Here is a 17,481-nt window from a genome sequence, read left to right as displayed (position 1 = left end):
ACCAAGTTGCTTACCTCATGGTGATCAGGAAGCAGAAAGGGGGAAAGCCAGTGACACAATATACTGCTAGCACATCCTCAGTGATTGACTTCCTTCATCCAGGCCTACCTCCTCATAGTTCATTCAACCAGGAACTCATCAATGGATTAATCTACTAACGAGGCTCATACTCCATGATCCAAATAGCTACCTCTCAATAACACCACTAACTGGGTCCCAAGCCTCCCAAAATTACCTCTGGAATACTTCATATACAAACCATTAAACTCACTGTTAAAAGTATGTAATGTAATCTTGTAGTTCTGTATTTTTCTATGATTAGCCTATAAATTAGCCTTTTCTAGTATCCCTTTATATTACAGAAAGTCTAGGAATAGTAATACACACACACACACACACACACACACACACACACACACACACACACCTGGGAACAAGGGGGGGATGCTGTTTAAAAACAAAAAGACATGTAGTCTGAGGCACAGAACTTCGGACCTTTGTTTCTCTAACTATTCTTTTAGATTATGAGAACATGATCAAACTAAGTCCTGGGCACTCTTTAAGTAAGACAGAATGAAAGTGTAATGGTAATTGTTCCCATATCTGACACAGAAATGACAGGATTAGGAATAATCGGGATCCATCAGTAAGTATTCTAATAGGTTCTGAGGCTCTAAATGTCACATATTTAGATCCTAATGTCTTGGCAGTGCCAGGATAATTTGTGTGCTATGTGGGATATTTATACATTTTTCTCAATTGTATTTATTCTAAGGACAGGAACAGGATGTATTTATGAATCAGGAATATTTTATTAAAATATACATATTTGTAATATAACATTTAGATATCATTTGCTGTAAGAGCAATTATATGGGGAAATCCTTACCTAATTAGAGAGATTTAATGTAAGTATTTATTATAACAGCGTTGCTTTTTTTTTTTTTTTAATGCAATCCTTTATGAACCTTATATGGAGTCATAGAATCAATACCCTGGCCAAAGAATCGCCAAGTTTCTCAATGTTTATCTGGAGGTCATGCTTTCCTGACACTCCTCTACTACTGCTCCCAACAACTCCACAGTATTTTTACAGAACCTCACATAAGAAAAAATCCTATAGTTATAATTTTGTAAATAAACAGCAAAAGATTACTCTGCTATTCTTCTCATGAAGCGTAAATCACCTGCCTTGCTTGAGCAGTCAATCCAGATGCACAGAGGCGTGCCAGTCTACTTAGGCTATGCCCCTGGAAGAAGAAAACTACTCCGTGCGGAAAGTCTAGTTTACTCAGCCACTGAGGAGGCTTGAACCACAGTGGTTGTTTAAAAGGGAAAGCAGAGGTATCCCAAGGCAGTTTGTAAGTCTGTGACTTCTCACCATGCAAAGTGTGATCTGTCCCTAACACGTTCCACTCTGCGGGCAGCTTCAGGTGTCTGAATGCCAGTGCAACCTTCTCATCGAGAGAGTTCACATCTCTAGAAGGAGGTCCCGATCGATCAAGGAACCGTGTGAAGTTCAGAGCCTGCTGATTTCCAGCACTGGTTGCCAGGAACTGAGCTGCATCATAGGCCTCATCCTGGACGAAATGGAAGTCTTCTTCAGCGACTACAAACACAGGAAGGCCCTCTTTGGAAGCACAGAGCAACACCTTCACTGTCTCACAGCAGTCATGACCTAAAGAGAGCACAGGCAGCAAAGAAAATTGAATATACTGATGAAAGAAGAACCCAAGTGGGTCCTTCCAGCTTTTTTTATGGCAACAAGATTTCACCTTCTAAAAGAAAACCTTCCTCTCTCAATTTCTTAAAATTCTATTTTTGGTTTTCTTCTTGTTATTTACAAATATGAGTGATATCTTTAACAAATAGGTAGCAAATATGAACCCCAGCTTTTACCATTCTGGTAACATAGTATGTAACAAAGAACAGGCTATCAACATGTGCTGTTACATTTGAACAGAAATTACAGAGTGAAAGCTCTAGGATCCTCTAAGGTCCAGCATACAAGAGATTCTCTGAGGCTTGCTGAGCAGAGTTAGATCTGCACTAGCAACAGGAAAACCGGAGATAAGGGAGGAGCGGCACAGATAGCTCCACACCACCATATGGTAAATCCAAGAATGTATAACATTCAGAAGGGAAACCTTTCACGCTTCTAGCAGGCCAAGGGCCAAATGTTGCAGGACAGTCCCTCCTCGATACCTTTCACCTGTCCCAACCACTAAGGCAACAAGCATGTCAATCAAATCACCTGGTTCAAATAAAGATGACGCAGTGCTGTGGTGACAAGCCCAACTCAGAAAAGGGCACACATGAAGCAGACTGTGCTCCCACTGTATAGTTCAACAGGTATCACGTGACCTGAGGCTAGGAGCTACATGCCACTGAATGCTCCACTACAGCCAAACTTTTAAGACTTAACACACAAAGCTGTACCCCTGAAGCAAGACTGAACCCCAGCTAAGCTTCCAACCTGAAACTAGACAAGGCATAAGGAATTACCTGTTCCTAAAAAGCAACAACAAATGTAACTCTAAGAGGCAGCCAGGTTCTATCCCAAGCAGGCAAACTTGGGAGCATTGGCCATGTGATCATAGCTTTAGAGTCAAGAAGACAGGAGTAAAAGAGCTATGGAATCTTCTTCCACCACTAAGGAATGCTCCCAAGACTAGGTGCCGGGCACAGGAGGCCCTGGATGGAGACCCTGAGAGACCACTGCATGTAGCTGGGAAAATGAAGCCTGAATTACATCGAAGATGCCAGGATTCTGGAAGTACCAGAGCCGTGAGATGCCTGCCAGGAAAAGTTGCATACTGGAAGTAGAACCAGTCGGAGAGAAGTGTGTTACAGACAATAAAGCTGGAAGGGTGGACGCTACCCTTTGACATCAGAGACTAAACTACAAAGATTTAAGTTTGCTCTTTTTGGTTTCAGTCTTGCCTTTTCCTCACTGTGCCACCATTCCTCAACTTTTGGAATGATGGTGGTGGTGGTGCTGGTGTGTATGTACCAACATTGAGTCTGCCTTGAGTCTCAGAAGATTTTGAAATGATATTGAGACCATGAAAGATTATGTGGACTTTTCATGTTGGGCTAAATATATGTTGCTTTATTATATAGTTACAAGCATATTAAGGCCAGAAAGTGCAATGTGGTGGTTTGAATGAGAATGGTCCCCATAGGCTCATATGATTAAGTGGTCCTCAGTTGGTGGAATTGTTTGGGAAACATTAGGAAATGTGGCCTTATTGGAGAATGTGTGTCACTAGGGTCATGCTTTGAGGTTTCAAAAACTTATGCCATCCACAGCTAGCTTTCTCTGCTTCAGCACCATGCCTACCTGCCTGCTCCCATGCCTTCCTTCATGATAATCACTGACTCAGCCTCTGAAATGGCAAGCCCCCAATAAAATCTTTCTTCTCTAAGTTAGTATTAGTCATGGTGCTCTATTACAGAACTGAAAGTAACTAAGACAACTTCTTATGCACATAAGTGGTACACATACACATGCAGGCAAAACAAGCAAATACACGAAATAAAAGACAAATCTAAAAAAAGCAGTATCTACTGAGTGGTCAGAACACTCAAGATTGGCAGAGTATTGCTATCAAGCTCAAGATTAGTTTTTAATCCCTGTATCTTTTAAAATAAAATGCAAAGTGAAGGGGGTTACCACTTTTTAAAACTAAGGTCTGTGTAATATAGATCTAGAAATAAAACTGGTATCAGTGCAGATGCACACGTAAGGCTCACTACTGTAAACCTACTCTAGACAGATGACTGCTGGAGGAGGAGGAGGAGCATTCATCTTCTGTCTGCTTTGGTCTACAGCTACACTACAAAGGCAGGATGGGAAATTATATCAAATTTGATACAATAAAAACAGAAGTTGTACTGGGGAAGTGCAATAGCAACATTTTTCAACTAGTTTCCATGGTGTTTTTGTTTCCATTCAATTTCCTGGTAACAAGAGAAACATAAGCAGAGCTCTTTTTTTTTTTTTTTTTAAAGAAAAAGTACTGAATTTTTACTCATTTTCTAAAAGAAGCTATCCTATAGGATTCAGAAACAAACAAGAATCCCAGAAACTTTTGAGAGGAGTAAGTCCTAAGTTTAAGTGCATTTTAGGACCCTATCAGGTCAATTTTGTTTACAATAGAAACAGAACATTATTATGAGGTAAGAAGGATCTGTTATCCACCAAGTAATCTATAGGGAATAATGAAGTTAACCGTAGATTTGGGTGCCAAGTTCTCTTGCAGATAGGTGTGGTCATTCGAACACACATTCAGCCTTGAAGACTTTGGTTTGACTATAAAATGATACCATCAACCTTACAAAGTGTTGAAAATATCAGAAGGCATTGCACAAAGCACATGGCAAACAGGCACCAGGAACTGGTAGCTATTCTCAAAATACTACTGCTGTTTAAGTAACACACAGAAAAATAGATCACTAAATCTTGACAAAGTATTTCACAAGCCAGCAAGCCTGTAAGACAAACTGATGCCGTTAGCACTGAAAAACTGAAAAAATAACGGGAGAAAAGACTTAAACAAAAACACAAGAAGCAACCCAGGTAAGAACCAAATTATCTAAGGTTAACAGTCTTCTTAAACTCAGCAAATTCTAGGCCCTGTCAGTCAAAAGTACGTGTGCCTGAGGTTGGGAGAGCCTCCCCGCAGGCTTCTTTCCCTGTAAGCTTTTTATCACTGTCTAAAGCATCTGCACCCATGGAAACGAAAAACTGCTACAAATAAACAGAAGTACTGAACTATGACCCAAAAATTACTTCATTTCCTGTTACGCTAAAAGTAGAACACATCCCACCCAGGGCCATCTCTTCTTTTGAGACTAAAACAATCCGGCCTTTGTTTTTATCATCGATCTAAAAAAGTACCCTAAAAGCACTTACTGGACAAGCCCAGGTCAACCCACACAAAAAGAGTAGACTATATTAGTCAGCAATGGGATATAAACTAGATTTACTACTCGGTTTATCATAGAAGTGTTTAAGAACCTGGTGTGGTTTTCTTCCTCTGGAACAGTAAAAGTGAAATGCTCAGTTTGCAGACTGCCCTCTACCCCTCAAAAGAGGATTAAATAAAGAAATATACACTATCATACTACTAGATCCTGTAGACTAATGGCAGTCGAACAAATTTGGTGCATTTATAGAATGTCTCTACATGCAGGGGAATAAAAGAGAGGGAGAAAACACAAAAATCAAACAAAGAAAAATACAACAGCAAACCTAGAACCCCATCATGTGCACTGTGAAAAAGGGCAGGCTATTGAATTCTAAAAGTGTGACTTCTGTATTCCAGCCTAAACCTTGAAGGCAGTGCTTTCCAACCCTTCTTCCTATTATCATTACTCTAGAAGCCATTTGAGCTTTTCCCTATTCAATCTCTACCTAGTAAAATCTGAGTCTCATTGATGTGCCATAGATTTGTTTACACGTACACACACACACACACACACACACACACACACACACACACACCTTATATGTAAAGAATAAGAACATCTCTCTCTCTCCCTCCCTCCTTCTCACCCACCCACACCAAGATCCAATTTATACTCCCAAATTATGTTATTCATGTTCTAATACTCTAGGATTACAGTGTTGTATTCATGGGTACAAGGTGGTAAAATATATAAATGATGTACAACATCATCACCACTACATCACTACAGATGGGGGTAGTTTTTCCTCTCTTCAACTATTTCCTGGTTTGTCTTTCCAGTACAACCTTTATAGGAACTATATTAATTGATTTTTTAAAAAACAAATAGACAAACTCAAATCTGTCAAGAAATAATCTTATACTTGGATTACATAGACTATTATAAAGTGTTCAGTTAGAAATAGTAACTGATAACTTTTTTTTTTTCCCAAGACAGGGTTTCTCTGTGTAGCCCTGGCTATCCTAGAATTCACTCTGTAGACCAGGTTGGCCTCGAACTCAGAAATCCGCCTGCCTCTGCCTCCTAAGTGCTGGGATTAAAGGTGTGTGCCACCACATCCTGGCACAACTGATAACTTAAGTAGGGAAACTATAAGAATTCTTGACTGTACAAATTAAAAGCTTGTAGCTTTTTATTTCAAAATACTTCTTGGTTTGTTAACCCATCCCTGCTCCAAAAGAGTGTCTTGGCTCACAAGAAATAAAAATTACATGGTGCTATAAACATAGGACCACTTTGTAAGATCTAAGCTCTAAGTTTTCATTAGCTAAAAGGTACTTGTAAATACAATAGATTTTTTTTTTTCATTTCACAGTGAAACTACCTTACATGGTCAACTATTCTTGATAAGTATGAAACAACAGAAAAATAATTAAGTGTTGAGCCTAATCTGACATCAATAGTTTGTAATTTTACTACTAAACGGTTTGGATTCTAGAAGTATATTAAGAGGTAAACTAAAAAGATTTCATTTTATAAATAGTCTATACCAAAGCCTTTCACAATACAGTGTCAGAACATACTAAATCCCTATTCCATTTGTAAATGTTAAAATCATTATTTGTTTTGCCTAAACTGACTACTAAAAGTGAACCCCCAAACTTTATTATACATCCTAAGAATGCATTTGAGATAATTGGCTCAATAAAACTAAAATGATATTCTTCAAGCAGCCATCTTAAAGGTCTCTAAATTTTTGTTTACTTATTATTACTGGAGAAGAGAGCAGGGATGCGCAGGGAGCTCAGAAGACTGTGTATGGAAGTCAGGTCTCTATTTGCATCCTGGATTCCAGAGATCAAACTCAGGCAGTCAGACTTATATAGCAAGCATTTTTACCTTCTGACATCTCTCTAGCCCTCAAAATTATTTTGAATGGAGCATTTTTGTTATGAATTGTGATCAGGCTCTAACGTTAATTACTACAAAGATGAGTTTAATTTTAAGAGTGAGAATTTGTTTCAAAGTTTTTGAAATATTTTAACTAAATGTTACTACTGTATGTCTGTATGTCATATATAGTATGTTCTTTATAAGGCATTCAAATATCCAAAAACATAAAAAGTAGAAGGGTCTCTATGTTATTTACCTCAAGATGAACTATATTATATCTTCAGTAGAAGAAAGGAAAGCAATAAAAATTGCTTTAAAATTCTTTATAGTCTCCTTTTTACTTTTGATACAGGATCTCATGTAGCCTAGATCACTCTCAAACTTATTATGTGGCTGAGGATGGTCTTAGCCTCCTAATCTTCCTGCTTTATAATCTCTTTTTATTGTAAGATTCTTATCAGAAACACACACACACACACACACACACACACACACCCACACACACACACACACGGAGAAAATGAGCCAGTCATGGTGGTTCACCCATGTAATCTCAGTGCTCAAAGTTGGGACAGCCTGGTGACAGTGCGATCCTCTCAAAAGACCTTTTCCCCCAAAAGACAGACATTAGAAGAGGAGGATGCTTATAACTGTTTTACATTATGTAAGAATTTTTCCTATAATTTAGAAATGTTTCATTTTTCAACCTATTTACAGAAAATATTTGATAAAAGGTTACAGACTAGCATCAAAATGTAGCTGCTTTCTGAAGGTCAATCAATCATCTGGTTTTAGTAAGAACTAAATGTAACAAAACACAGACAATGACTCATACAGAGAAGTCAAAGAAAAACTGAAGCCAGCTATCTGAATGAAGCATGACATTAAAGGGGAGAACAAGGGACAAAGCTTTTTCTTCTTAGAACTCAGATGACTGGAAATGGCAGGGCTCACCCTCGAATAAGCAGAAAGGGCACAGAGACATCCCTGTCAGGAACACCTGCTACCAGAAAAAAAAAAAAAAAAGTGACAGTAAAGCATTTATCCAGTAACTGCAATGCCAAAGCACTGTACAGACTTCTATCACGAATTTTGATTGGCCGACACGGGCCCTCCACAGACAGGAAGCTGGAGGCTATCACTATCACTGACTGACACACTGAAACCATCAAAGTCACCTCTGGGAAGAGAACACAGACTTGGTGACAGGCTAAGAATTCAAGTCAAGAAATCAAACTCCTTTGTAGTTCCCCAAAGAGGGAAGAGGGACAGGAGGGTAAGACAGGCACATCTCTAGAAGGTCTGCTCAGATGCAATAATATCCACCAAGCAGCAGGGATTCCAGAAAAGCTGAATTAGCATACACAGGTGAAAACAAACCCTTGCCCTTCTGAAGCTAACACTTTAACTGAAATAAAAGGGCAATGGGCTAAACGTACAGTGTATGAGAAGCTGACTGGATATATAAACGGAGAGCAAGCCCAGGCAGTAGGACGGGGTGCAGACACATTGTAGTGTTTTTAGAAAAAGCATGAGAAAGTACCTAAGGGAAGGGGAAACCCAAGTCTAAGATGGCCACAAGAGCAGACTGAAGCCAGTTGGATCCTAGGTTACAAAGTTAATCTCATGATATGAACAAGATATTTAAAAGTTGTTTGGGTTCTGCACTCGACCCACAGCCTTCAATATCCATCTCCTCCATTACAAAATGTTGAACGAATCCAAATGACAGTAGCTGAAAGAGGCAAGTAAACAAAAAGTCTCAAAGTTGATGACCAAAGCAGGGGGATCAAGTTGGGAGCCTCCACCAGTTTCTCACATACCACCCAGAGTATAATAAAGATTCCACACACTAAAGTGATGCCATAATTTTCCCTACTCTACCCTCCAGTGGGTACATGAGAGTCTTTCTGAACTCTGGCATAACTGGGCACTTCCTATCAAAAATCTTAATGAAATTAGGTGAGTGGAGGAGAGAAAATCTGAATCAGTAAGCATGAAAGAGAATAGAAGACTTAGGTAAGGGAAAAGCTGATAAATAGAAAAGAGAAGAGAAATAGAGTATTCTGAGCTACAAGTAAATGGATGGGTCAAGAAGACAAAAATAGTATAGGAGTGCAATGCTGACTCTGGTCGGATTAGATCACTAGGGCACCCGTATTCAGAATCAAGAAACACAGAGGGTATGGCGAGGGTGTTCCTGGAAAAAATAAACACACACACACAGACAGACAGAGAGAGAGAGAGAGAGAGAGAGAGAGAGAGAGAGAGAGAGAGAGAGAGAGAGAGAGAGAGTGAGAGAGAGAGTTGGGGGGTGGTTATTCTAATCATAAATTCTTTCTAATTAAGAAGAAATGAATCCATACAACTCATCTCACTTCACTTCCTGGCAGAAGTCTACTCAGGGACTGACTCCTAGTTAGAGAACCCTTCTCCCTCCCAACAGGCAATGAGTTAACATTGGTAATACAGAATGGTCCCTGCTAGAGAACAGACCCCCAAGTCCAGATAAGCATTTCTGATATGATATGTATCCACAGGAAATAAGATGGCTGGAGGCTTGAGTTATAAAAGAGAATACCTAATTTTCTTTAGGAAAAAACTCACTATCTCTAACATATCCATCTTTTTATATTTGGAAAATACATTTCTAATAACTGTCTGGAATTTTAATAAATCTCAGAAATAGGTAAAAATATAACAAGCTACTATATCTCAGTTCTCTACACACAGCATAATTTTCATAATTTCATAGCATTGCACATTAAGTCAATTTATAGGAAACCACACAAGAAGAAAAAGCTGGCAGACTTATCTGGCACAGTAAGATCCAATACTCAAAGTGCTTCATAAAGTAATAATTTTAATACCACCTCTACCAACAAAGGGGACCACTAGAACATGCTGGCACATTAGCCACATCAATTTTATTCTTTAATGAGAAATAACAAAGCTATCAATATTCTCTGGAGTATTCCTCAAAATGTGCTCTTCTGAATTCTGGTGAAAACTGGTCCAACTGTTAACTATAAAGGAAGACAGACTAAGGAAAAAACTCAACCCAAAACATAAATTGGTGCATCTTCAGATGTTGGACATACCAAGAGATATCATCCAATAGCAGTGTTCTGATGACTTGTAATTGATTTCTTACATCGTGTTTACTTTTACAAATGCAGTAGTAAGTAGCCTTGCACTCCAGTGTCCTATGGCTTGTAAAATCCAAAGCATTGCCTTTATGCAAAAGATATAAGACCCAAAAATTAACTCATAAGCCCCATCTACACAAGGGAGCTAACTTCTGTATTCTGGGAGCTGTAGTTCTTAGAAAATAACAATGAAGCCATGAGAAAATACACTGGTTGAATAGTTTTGTCCATAAAAAGACCTACAACAAGTGTCTTGAGCCACTCAGCTAGGAATACCAGGGAGTAGACCTGGCCAGAATTCACCTAGCTAGTATTTAATATTTAATAAAGCTTGCTTCAAAATTTGGAGGAATACTCCAGATAAATGTTGATAGCTTTGTTATTTCTCCTTAAAGAATAATGGTAGAATTGGTCTTTCTCTTTCAAATCTCAGGATTAACGAAGACACTGTGCACCACAGACATGAGGCATGTATTACTAATTAGGTTTTCTGCTTTGGTTTTGACACTATGAAACTCAGGAATAAAATCTGAAGCACCATCATGATAATCACATGAGAATGTATACTTCTCATGTATCTCTCAGTTTTCTCTAACTCTCAACCTCCAATAAATTGGTGGGTTTTGTTTGTTTTTTGTTTTGCTGATCCAGATATCCTTCAATTTATAACATCACTTTATTTCTAGTTAGGTTCATAAGTGTGTGGAACAAACAAAAGCATTATCAAAAAAAAAAAAGTATTATCTAGTTAAAGATTTAACACCAGCTGTTAGGTTAGCACCCTGCTTTGCTCCTTCTATTACTCAATACTAAGCAAATGTGTGTGTGTTTACCAAGAATAAAGAAGTCCAGTATATTAATACAGGCCAGCAATCCCAGCACTCAGGAGGCTGGGGTAAAACCTGGCCTCAAAATAAAAAGCAAAATAACAAATAACTAATGAAGGCTAGAAAAGACATCATTCAGATACTTACCAGGAGCAATTGTCTCCAATGTATCAGAACTGACTTTCCGGGTACTTGTGCAGTGATAGAGGGTAGAGCCAGAAAATATCAAGTAAAAAATAGCATCATCTTCAACTTTGTCCTCTTCAGCAAGCAGTACTGTAACAACACAATCGCCCTGGAAAAGAGTGCACAAGTCTGCATTAGTAAGGTTCCTACTGGGAGCCTGCTAAGTTCTACATCTCATACATCACTACTAAGTCTATCTATTTCCCAACAAAGGTGAGGATATATAGATCTACTTTGAAAAGGTAACATGCACTCAAACTCCACACCCAAAGACTTAACTTTCCTTGACTTGTGTAAATGAAAGCAACCCTTCTGACTTCAGAGTTGCTATATGAAATTCATGAACAGAGTGGACCTTCCATCTATTTAAATAAAAGATCACTTTTGAATAGCCTGTGCCTCTCAACCATCTGACATCCCTGTTCTCCTTTACTCAGCCTTGCAGGAAGCCTTTAAAACCAGGAAGTGTCATACCAGTAACTATACACCTTTGCAACGATTTATGATGAAAAACATCTTTGTCTGCCTGTTTCGAATGCTCTATCAGTTTTTATAAGTTGGCCTTTTTTTTTTAAAGATTTATTTATTTATTATATGTAAGTACACTGTAGCTGTCTTCAGATGCACCAGAAGAGGGCATCAGATCTCATTGCAGATGGTTGTGAGCCACCATGTGGTTGCTGGGATTTGAACTTAGGACCTCTGGAATAGCAGTCAGTGCTCTTAACCGCTAAGCCATCTCTCCAGCCCGTTGGCCTTTTTTGTTTTTTGTTTTTTTTTTTTAAAAAAAAAGCTAAAACTTATAGTTAAATATACTCTGACATATAGTCCTAGTTACCATTCTTCTCAATTATAAACATAATTTGTGTTATAACCATAAGTTAATAACTACAGGAAAAAAACCTTTAACACATCAAAGTTTAGGGTACTGGGATTTAATATTTTTCAAATCTTAATAACAAAGTATAGAAACATCAAGTTAGTAAAAAAAAAAAAACTGGATATTTTAACATAAAATTGGGGAAAGAATTATCATTTAACTTATATATCTTTGTCTTTTTCATTTTTAATCAACAATAAGGTATGTAAGGGAATCATGCCACCCTGTGGCCACATTACTAAACCCAGAATCAGTGAAGCAGAAGGCAGCATTTTGCTGTATGATGAAAACTCGAAATTATATCATCAAACCTAAGGTTAAATTTAATAAATGTTAATAGCATGTTGGCTTTATAGATTGAGTTCCAAGTATTTCTTGGAGCATAAAATGTCGTTTTTATTTTATTCCCAGTGCTCGTCTACTAAATGCTACACATAAATCAGAATGAACCATAACCCCAAATAAGCCATAACTTATTTGACTATAAGTGGAACACTCCAAAGCACCTTAACACAGAGATATCATGGTCAGAAGTGAATTATCATTAGTTTTGATCACTACTCTAAACTGTAGTTTGGTCTTTTATACACACCTTTCTCTGAAATGATTTTAAAAGGCTTAAACCAGAGAAATGCCATCTTTAGTGTGATGCAATCAGCTTAAATGTCTAAGGCACAATGAGAACAGTCCATTCTCGGTAGGTAGTAAAGACCCCTCATAGACCACAAATAAAAACACAAAAGTTTCACCCTTTCCTTCATGTGTTGGAAACCAAGACCCATGGCCCACACCCTCTGCCTCTAGCTTGTTTTGTTAATTAACTCCATACGACAGCTGTGCCCATTCATTCTTGCTTACACTCTATGTCACTTTTACTTACCACCTACAACCTTTACAAGAGAAGAAGTCTAGTCAAATTTCTAACTGAAATAAGCCCTTCCTCCCTTAAGTTACTTTAATCAGAATATTTTATCACAGCAACAGGAAAAGACAGCTCTAGTTTTATAGCATTTGGCAATTTTAGTAACACTTAGATTTGTAAACTGGAATTCTAAGAAGGAATCCTTCTTTTCAGAACCAAGAGTTTCTCTCACTCGAGGAGTCTTCTTGCTGAGGTTCTTTCTGTCTGTGTCCATACTAGTTAATTTGGGGCTTCCTTTCAATGAGGGCAAGAGATGGCTGACATGAGCAACTGACACCCTCTTAACAAAGCTTTAATACAAAATAACTAAGTTCTGAATTGCTTTCATACCTCTAACTTTTTTTTTTAAAGCTAAGTCACATAACCATATGCCTCAAGGCAACTTAAAAGCTAAATTCCAAAGGCACTTGGAATTAAAAGTAGTTGATTCCCTCTAACAAATACACTCCACATTTCCCAGGTACAAAGAACTTCTATTTTATGGTGGTCCACGAGTTAGCTAGTATTGCTGAAGATGTCTTTGAAAGATTAAGCAAGAGGGGTTGGTTGTAGGAAGAGAAGCGGTTCAGATCTCAAGAACTTTTGTTGGGTGGTGGTGGCACACGCCTTTAATCCCAGCACTTGGGAGGCAGAGGCAGATTTCTGAGTTCGAGGCCAACCTGGTCTATAGAGTGAGTTCCAGGACAGCCGGAGCTACAGAGAAACCCTGCCTAGAGAGAGAGAGAAAAAAAAGAACTTTTATCTGGACTGGTTGCTCCATCCCTACCCTGAGTGAGAGAACCTGATTGATTACTCTGTTGTTCAAAACTAGGCCCAGCTTTCAGAATTAAAGAGTCTGGTTGAACAGCTAACAAGTCTGCCACACTACTAACTACACTGATGAGCTGAATAACAAAAATAATGGTCAAGAAATTCTCAATTACTATTTTAGTCAGACTCAATGACAAGAAAAGATTGCATATATGTCATCAGTCTCCAGCAACATAAGCCTACGAAACACAGTGCTGCCCTTACAAAGACAAAAATTTCCCTCTCTTCATTAATGAGAAGTGTATCCTTGAGCTTGATCATTTTTAGGGTCACAATTTCACAGTAACTAATGAGAAAGGCAGTCTATAATAAGCATTACCTTATAAGCATAGATGATTTCCCAAATAAAAATGTATAGTAATTAAAAAAACTGTTAACCATCCATAAAATGGTTTTTTTAATATAAGGATTTAAAAAAATAAAGGGGAATTATAAATGGTGCGATGTCTCAGTTGTCCACATTCTATACTTACTTATACAGAACAATTACTATATTAGTAGCACTGCAAAAATTACCTTATGATTGAGATAAAAATTGTTTTAACTCTGACTCTCCACCAGAACTCTAAGAATATGTGTTCTTTTTCCATCCCAAAGACTTCCTCTTTATAAGACCTTGGCAGAGACTCTATTCCACAAGATACTACTCACCTAGGACCTTTCTTCAATAAGCAGGAATAATGTGAGGGAAGGAAGTAATAGAATGGAAAAGAGCTTCACATTTCAGAAGTGATTAATTATACCGTACAAGTGGACTGAAGAGACAGGATGTGGGGAAACAGGTTAAATAGAGATACAGGAAAATGAAGTAGGGAATTTTGGGAAAAGAAATGGTAAAGGAGAGAAATCATTGATGCCTTAGATAATGTTGGCCACACATATTAGAAGGTAAGTCTGGCCAGCAGCAAGATAACTACAGCAATAGCTTGGGTCAACTTGTAGAACTCATGAGAACCAGCTGTTAAATTTCTGGGAATTCTACAAGCCAAGTGCAAAGCACAGTCATTATTAGAAATTAAACTTACAAATAAATAAAAAGCAAATATAATAGCCAAAAGCCCTGTATTATTAATAAGTCTATATCATACTATATTATCTTAAAATTTACATTATGGTGTGTATAAGGAAGAAAAACTATATAAAAGTATGTTACTAACACATTTTTCCCCCAAGATTCATTGCTTGCCAACTCAGCCTCAGTAAAAAGGAATGGATAGCTTAAAATCAATTCTTTAGGGAGAAATTATGTTACTAAAATTGCCAAATGCTACAAAACTAGGGCTGTCTTTTCCTGTTGCTGTGATAAAATATTCTGATTAAAGTAACTTAAGGGAGGAAGGGCTTATTTAGCTCAGTTCCAGGTTACAATCCATCATGGGAGAGAAGTCAGAGAAGCAGGAGCTTGAAGCAGCAGGTTACATTCCATCAAACAAAAAGCAAACAAATGTCTACGAGCTACTACTGCTCAGTTCACTGTCTCCTTTTAAGTCAGGGAATGGTGCCACCCACAGTGGACTGGTCTTGCCAGCTTAATTCATGTAATCAAGATAATCTCCACAGGTAAGACTAGAGGCTCATCTCCCAAGTGATTCTAAATTCTATCAAATTGACAATTAACAGTAACCATTTTGAGAGCTTTTTATTCCCTTTTAGAAGCAACAAATTGCTTCCAACTGGTCAGCAAAAGGCAGGAAGGTGAATAATTTTCACAGTGGGCCCAGTTAAGGCATAGCACTTCTACCTGTTTTAACTTGGCAGTATGTTACTTAAATACCCTGAGCCATAAAGGAAGACAGCAATTCTGCTTATCTCATGAGATCACTGAAGGAATCAAATGGCTGATTAAAAAAGAAATAATAAAAAATACTGTAGCAACTGCATCGGCCACAGTCATTTTCAACAGTACCAGCATGATACATGGAGTTTACCTAGTCAAGAAATCTGAAAGGCTCCAAAAACAAAGAAAACCTTTTGGTTCACCAGTCTGTCACTGTGGTGGCCTGAATGACATGTCCTCCACAGTCTCAGATACTGAATGCTTGACCCCCAGTTGATGGTATTGTCTGAGGAGGCTTAGGAAGTCTGACCTTGATGGAAGAAAAGTAACTAATATAGTCACTCAAAATGTTTTGGAAGATGGTGGTGGTGCACACCTTTAATCCTAGCATTCAGGAAGGAGAGGCAGGTGGCTCTCTGTTGAGTTTGAGGCCAGTCTGGTTTATAAATTGAGTTCCAGGACTACCAGGGTTACACAGAGAAACCCTGTCTCAAAAAAGAAACAAGCAAACAAACAAACAACAAAAGACCAAAACTTTTATATATGGGGTGTTTAACAAATCAAATCTCTTCTCTGAAAATATTCTAAATCCCCAAAATAAATTCAAGTTCTAAAAACTTTTAGTCTAAAGTCCTTATGAGACAATTATGTAATCAATATTACACAGCAGAATGTGAACTCTGTCAAATACTTTTCTTCAGTGATATAACTTTCATCTACAACACAATTATACAGTACTTAGGGTCTAGCAATATGTCCATACTGGGAAAAGCCACCAAACTTGAGAACAGTTCTTCCTAGAGAGTAACAATGCACTTTTAATGAGCTTTTCTCATTTTTGAATTTGGGGGCATATAAAAATGGGCATACATGTCTAAATGTACATGTTTATGTGTGTGGGTCCATGCATATAGAAGCAACTATATTCACTGAACCCAGAGCTCATCCATTTGGCTAGTCTAGCTAGTCATCTTGCAGCAGGTAGCCTCTGCCCCTGGCTCTAAATGCTATGATCATAGGCACCTAACTAGCTTCCATCTGGGTTCTAGGGATCCAAAATCCCAGCCCTTACACTCAGATGGCACACTTTATTCATTGAGCCATCTCCCTAGCTCATCTGTCCACTTTTTGACAAGACAACATGGAGTCTGTTGTGGCTGTTTGCCTCTTTTTAATTGGCATGCAAGGTTAAACAGGATTCATTATCACATTTTCACACGCTATTTGCTTTTGTTATTCTTCTCTCACCTCCTCAAGCCGTGCAAAAATCTTAAGAAAAACATTTTCGGGGCTGGAGAGATGGCTCAGTGGTTAAGAGCACTGACTTCTCTTCCAAAGGTCCTGAGTTCAATTCCCAGCAACCACATGGTGGCTCACAACCATCTGTAACAGGATGCCCTCTTCTGGTGTATCTGAAGACAGCTACACTGTACTGTTGCTACATAAAAGAATAAATAAATCTTTAAAAAAAGAAAAAAGAAAAACATTTTCCAAACCTACTACTATTATTCTGCTAAGGAACACAGCAGTAAAATGTCTCCTAATGACATGTTGCTGTACCCACAGATCAGTGCTTTGTTCAATCCACATCAGAGAAGCTATTCCTTGCAGTAGATGTGAATTACCACACACCCGCAACTGGACAGTGTGCAAAGAGTGACACTCAGTCCTCAACATGATGTCTTCATCAAACTCTGCCCCTCAAGGTTCAAGGTTCAAGTGGAGGAGAAAGCAGACAGATTCTAAGGGGTGATGGATAACTCCAAGGAAAGAGTATGCTGCAGACACAGCAGGACGGATGGACGTATGAGTTCATGAAGACTATGGCAGCACACATAAGGTCTGCACAGTTTTGAGCCTGACAAGATGCCAGTACTGAAAGGAAGACGTGGACTCTGGGTCCCAACCCTAACCAAGAAGCTGTCTGAAAAGATACCCACTGGCAAAGAGAACAATCAGGTTTTTTCCAACACATTCTCACAGGGTTGACTCCACCCTAGGAGTAGTTGGTCAACAGAAAATAAACTCAGTGGTATTTTTGTGAACTGTTTTAACATTTTTTTGTCTTATTGATTTTTTGTTTGTCTTATTGATTTTTTGTTTGTTTTTATTTTCATTTTTGT

The 17,481-nt window shown here is 38.2% G+C and overlaps 1 protein-coding gene across 8 annotated transcripts in view; it reads right to left on the bottom strand.

Moving 5' to 3' along the window:
• Akap13 (A-kinase anchoring protein 13) overlaps positions 1 to 17,481 on the bottom strand; it is a 303,651-nt gene that overhangs the window by 182,996 nt on the left and 103,174 nt on the right. For all 8 annotated transcript variants that reach the window (XM_031387008.1, XM_031387010.1, XM_031387009.1 and 5 more), the window contains exons 3-4: positions 10,931 to 11,078; positions 1,382 to 1,678 (exon numbers count right to left, since the gene is read on the bottom strand). In XM_031387008.1, the coding sequence (XP_031242868.1) occupies positions 1,382 to 1,678; positions 10,931 to 11,078 (445 nt within the window). The remainder of the gene's footprint in view (positions 1 to 1,381; positions 1,679 to 10,930; positions 11,079 to 17,481) is intronic.

Source organism: Mastomys coucha, unplaced genomic scaffold (genome assembly GCF_008632895.1).
Source record: "Mastomys coucha isolate ucsf_1 unplaced genomic scaffold, UCSF_Mcou_1 pScaffold21, whole genome shotgun sequence".
Classification (NCBI taxonomy): Eukaryota; Metazoa; Chordata; class Mammalia; order Rodentia; family Muridae; genus Mastomys; species Mastomys coucha.
The sequence above is the reverse complement of the archived record's forward strand: the minus strand, read 5'-3'. Positions and strand labels throughout refer to the sequence as shown.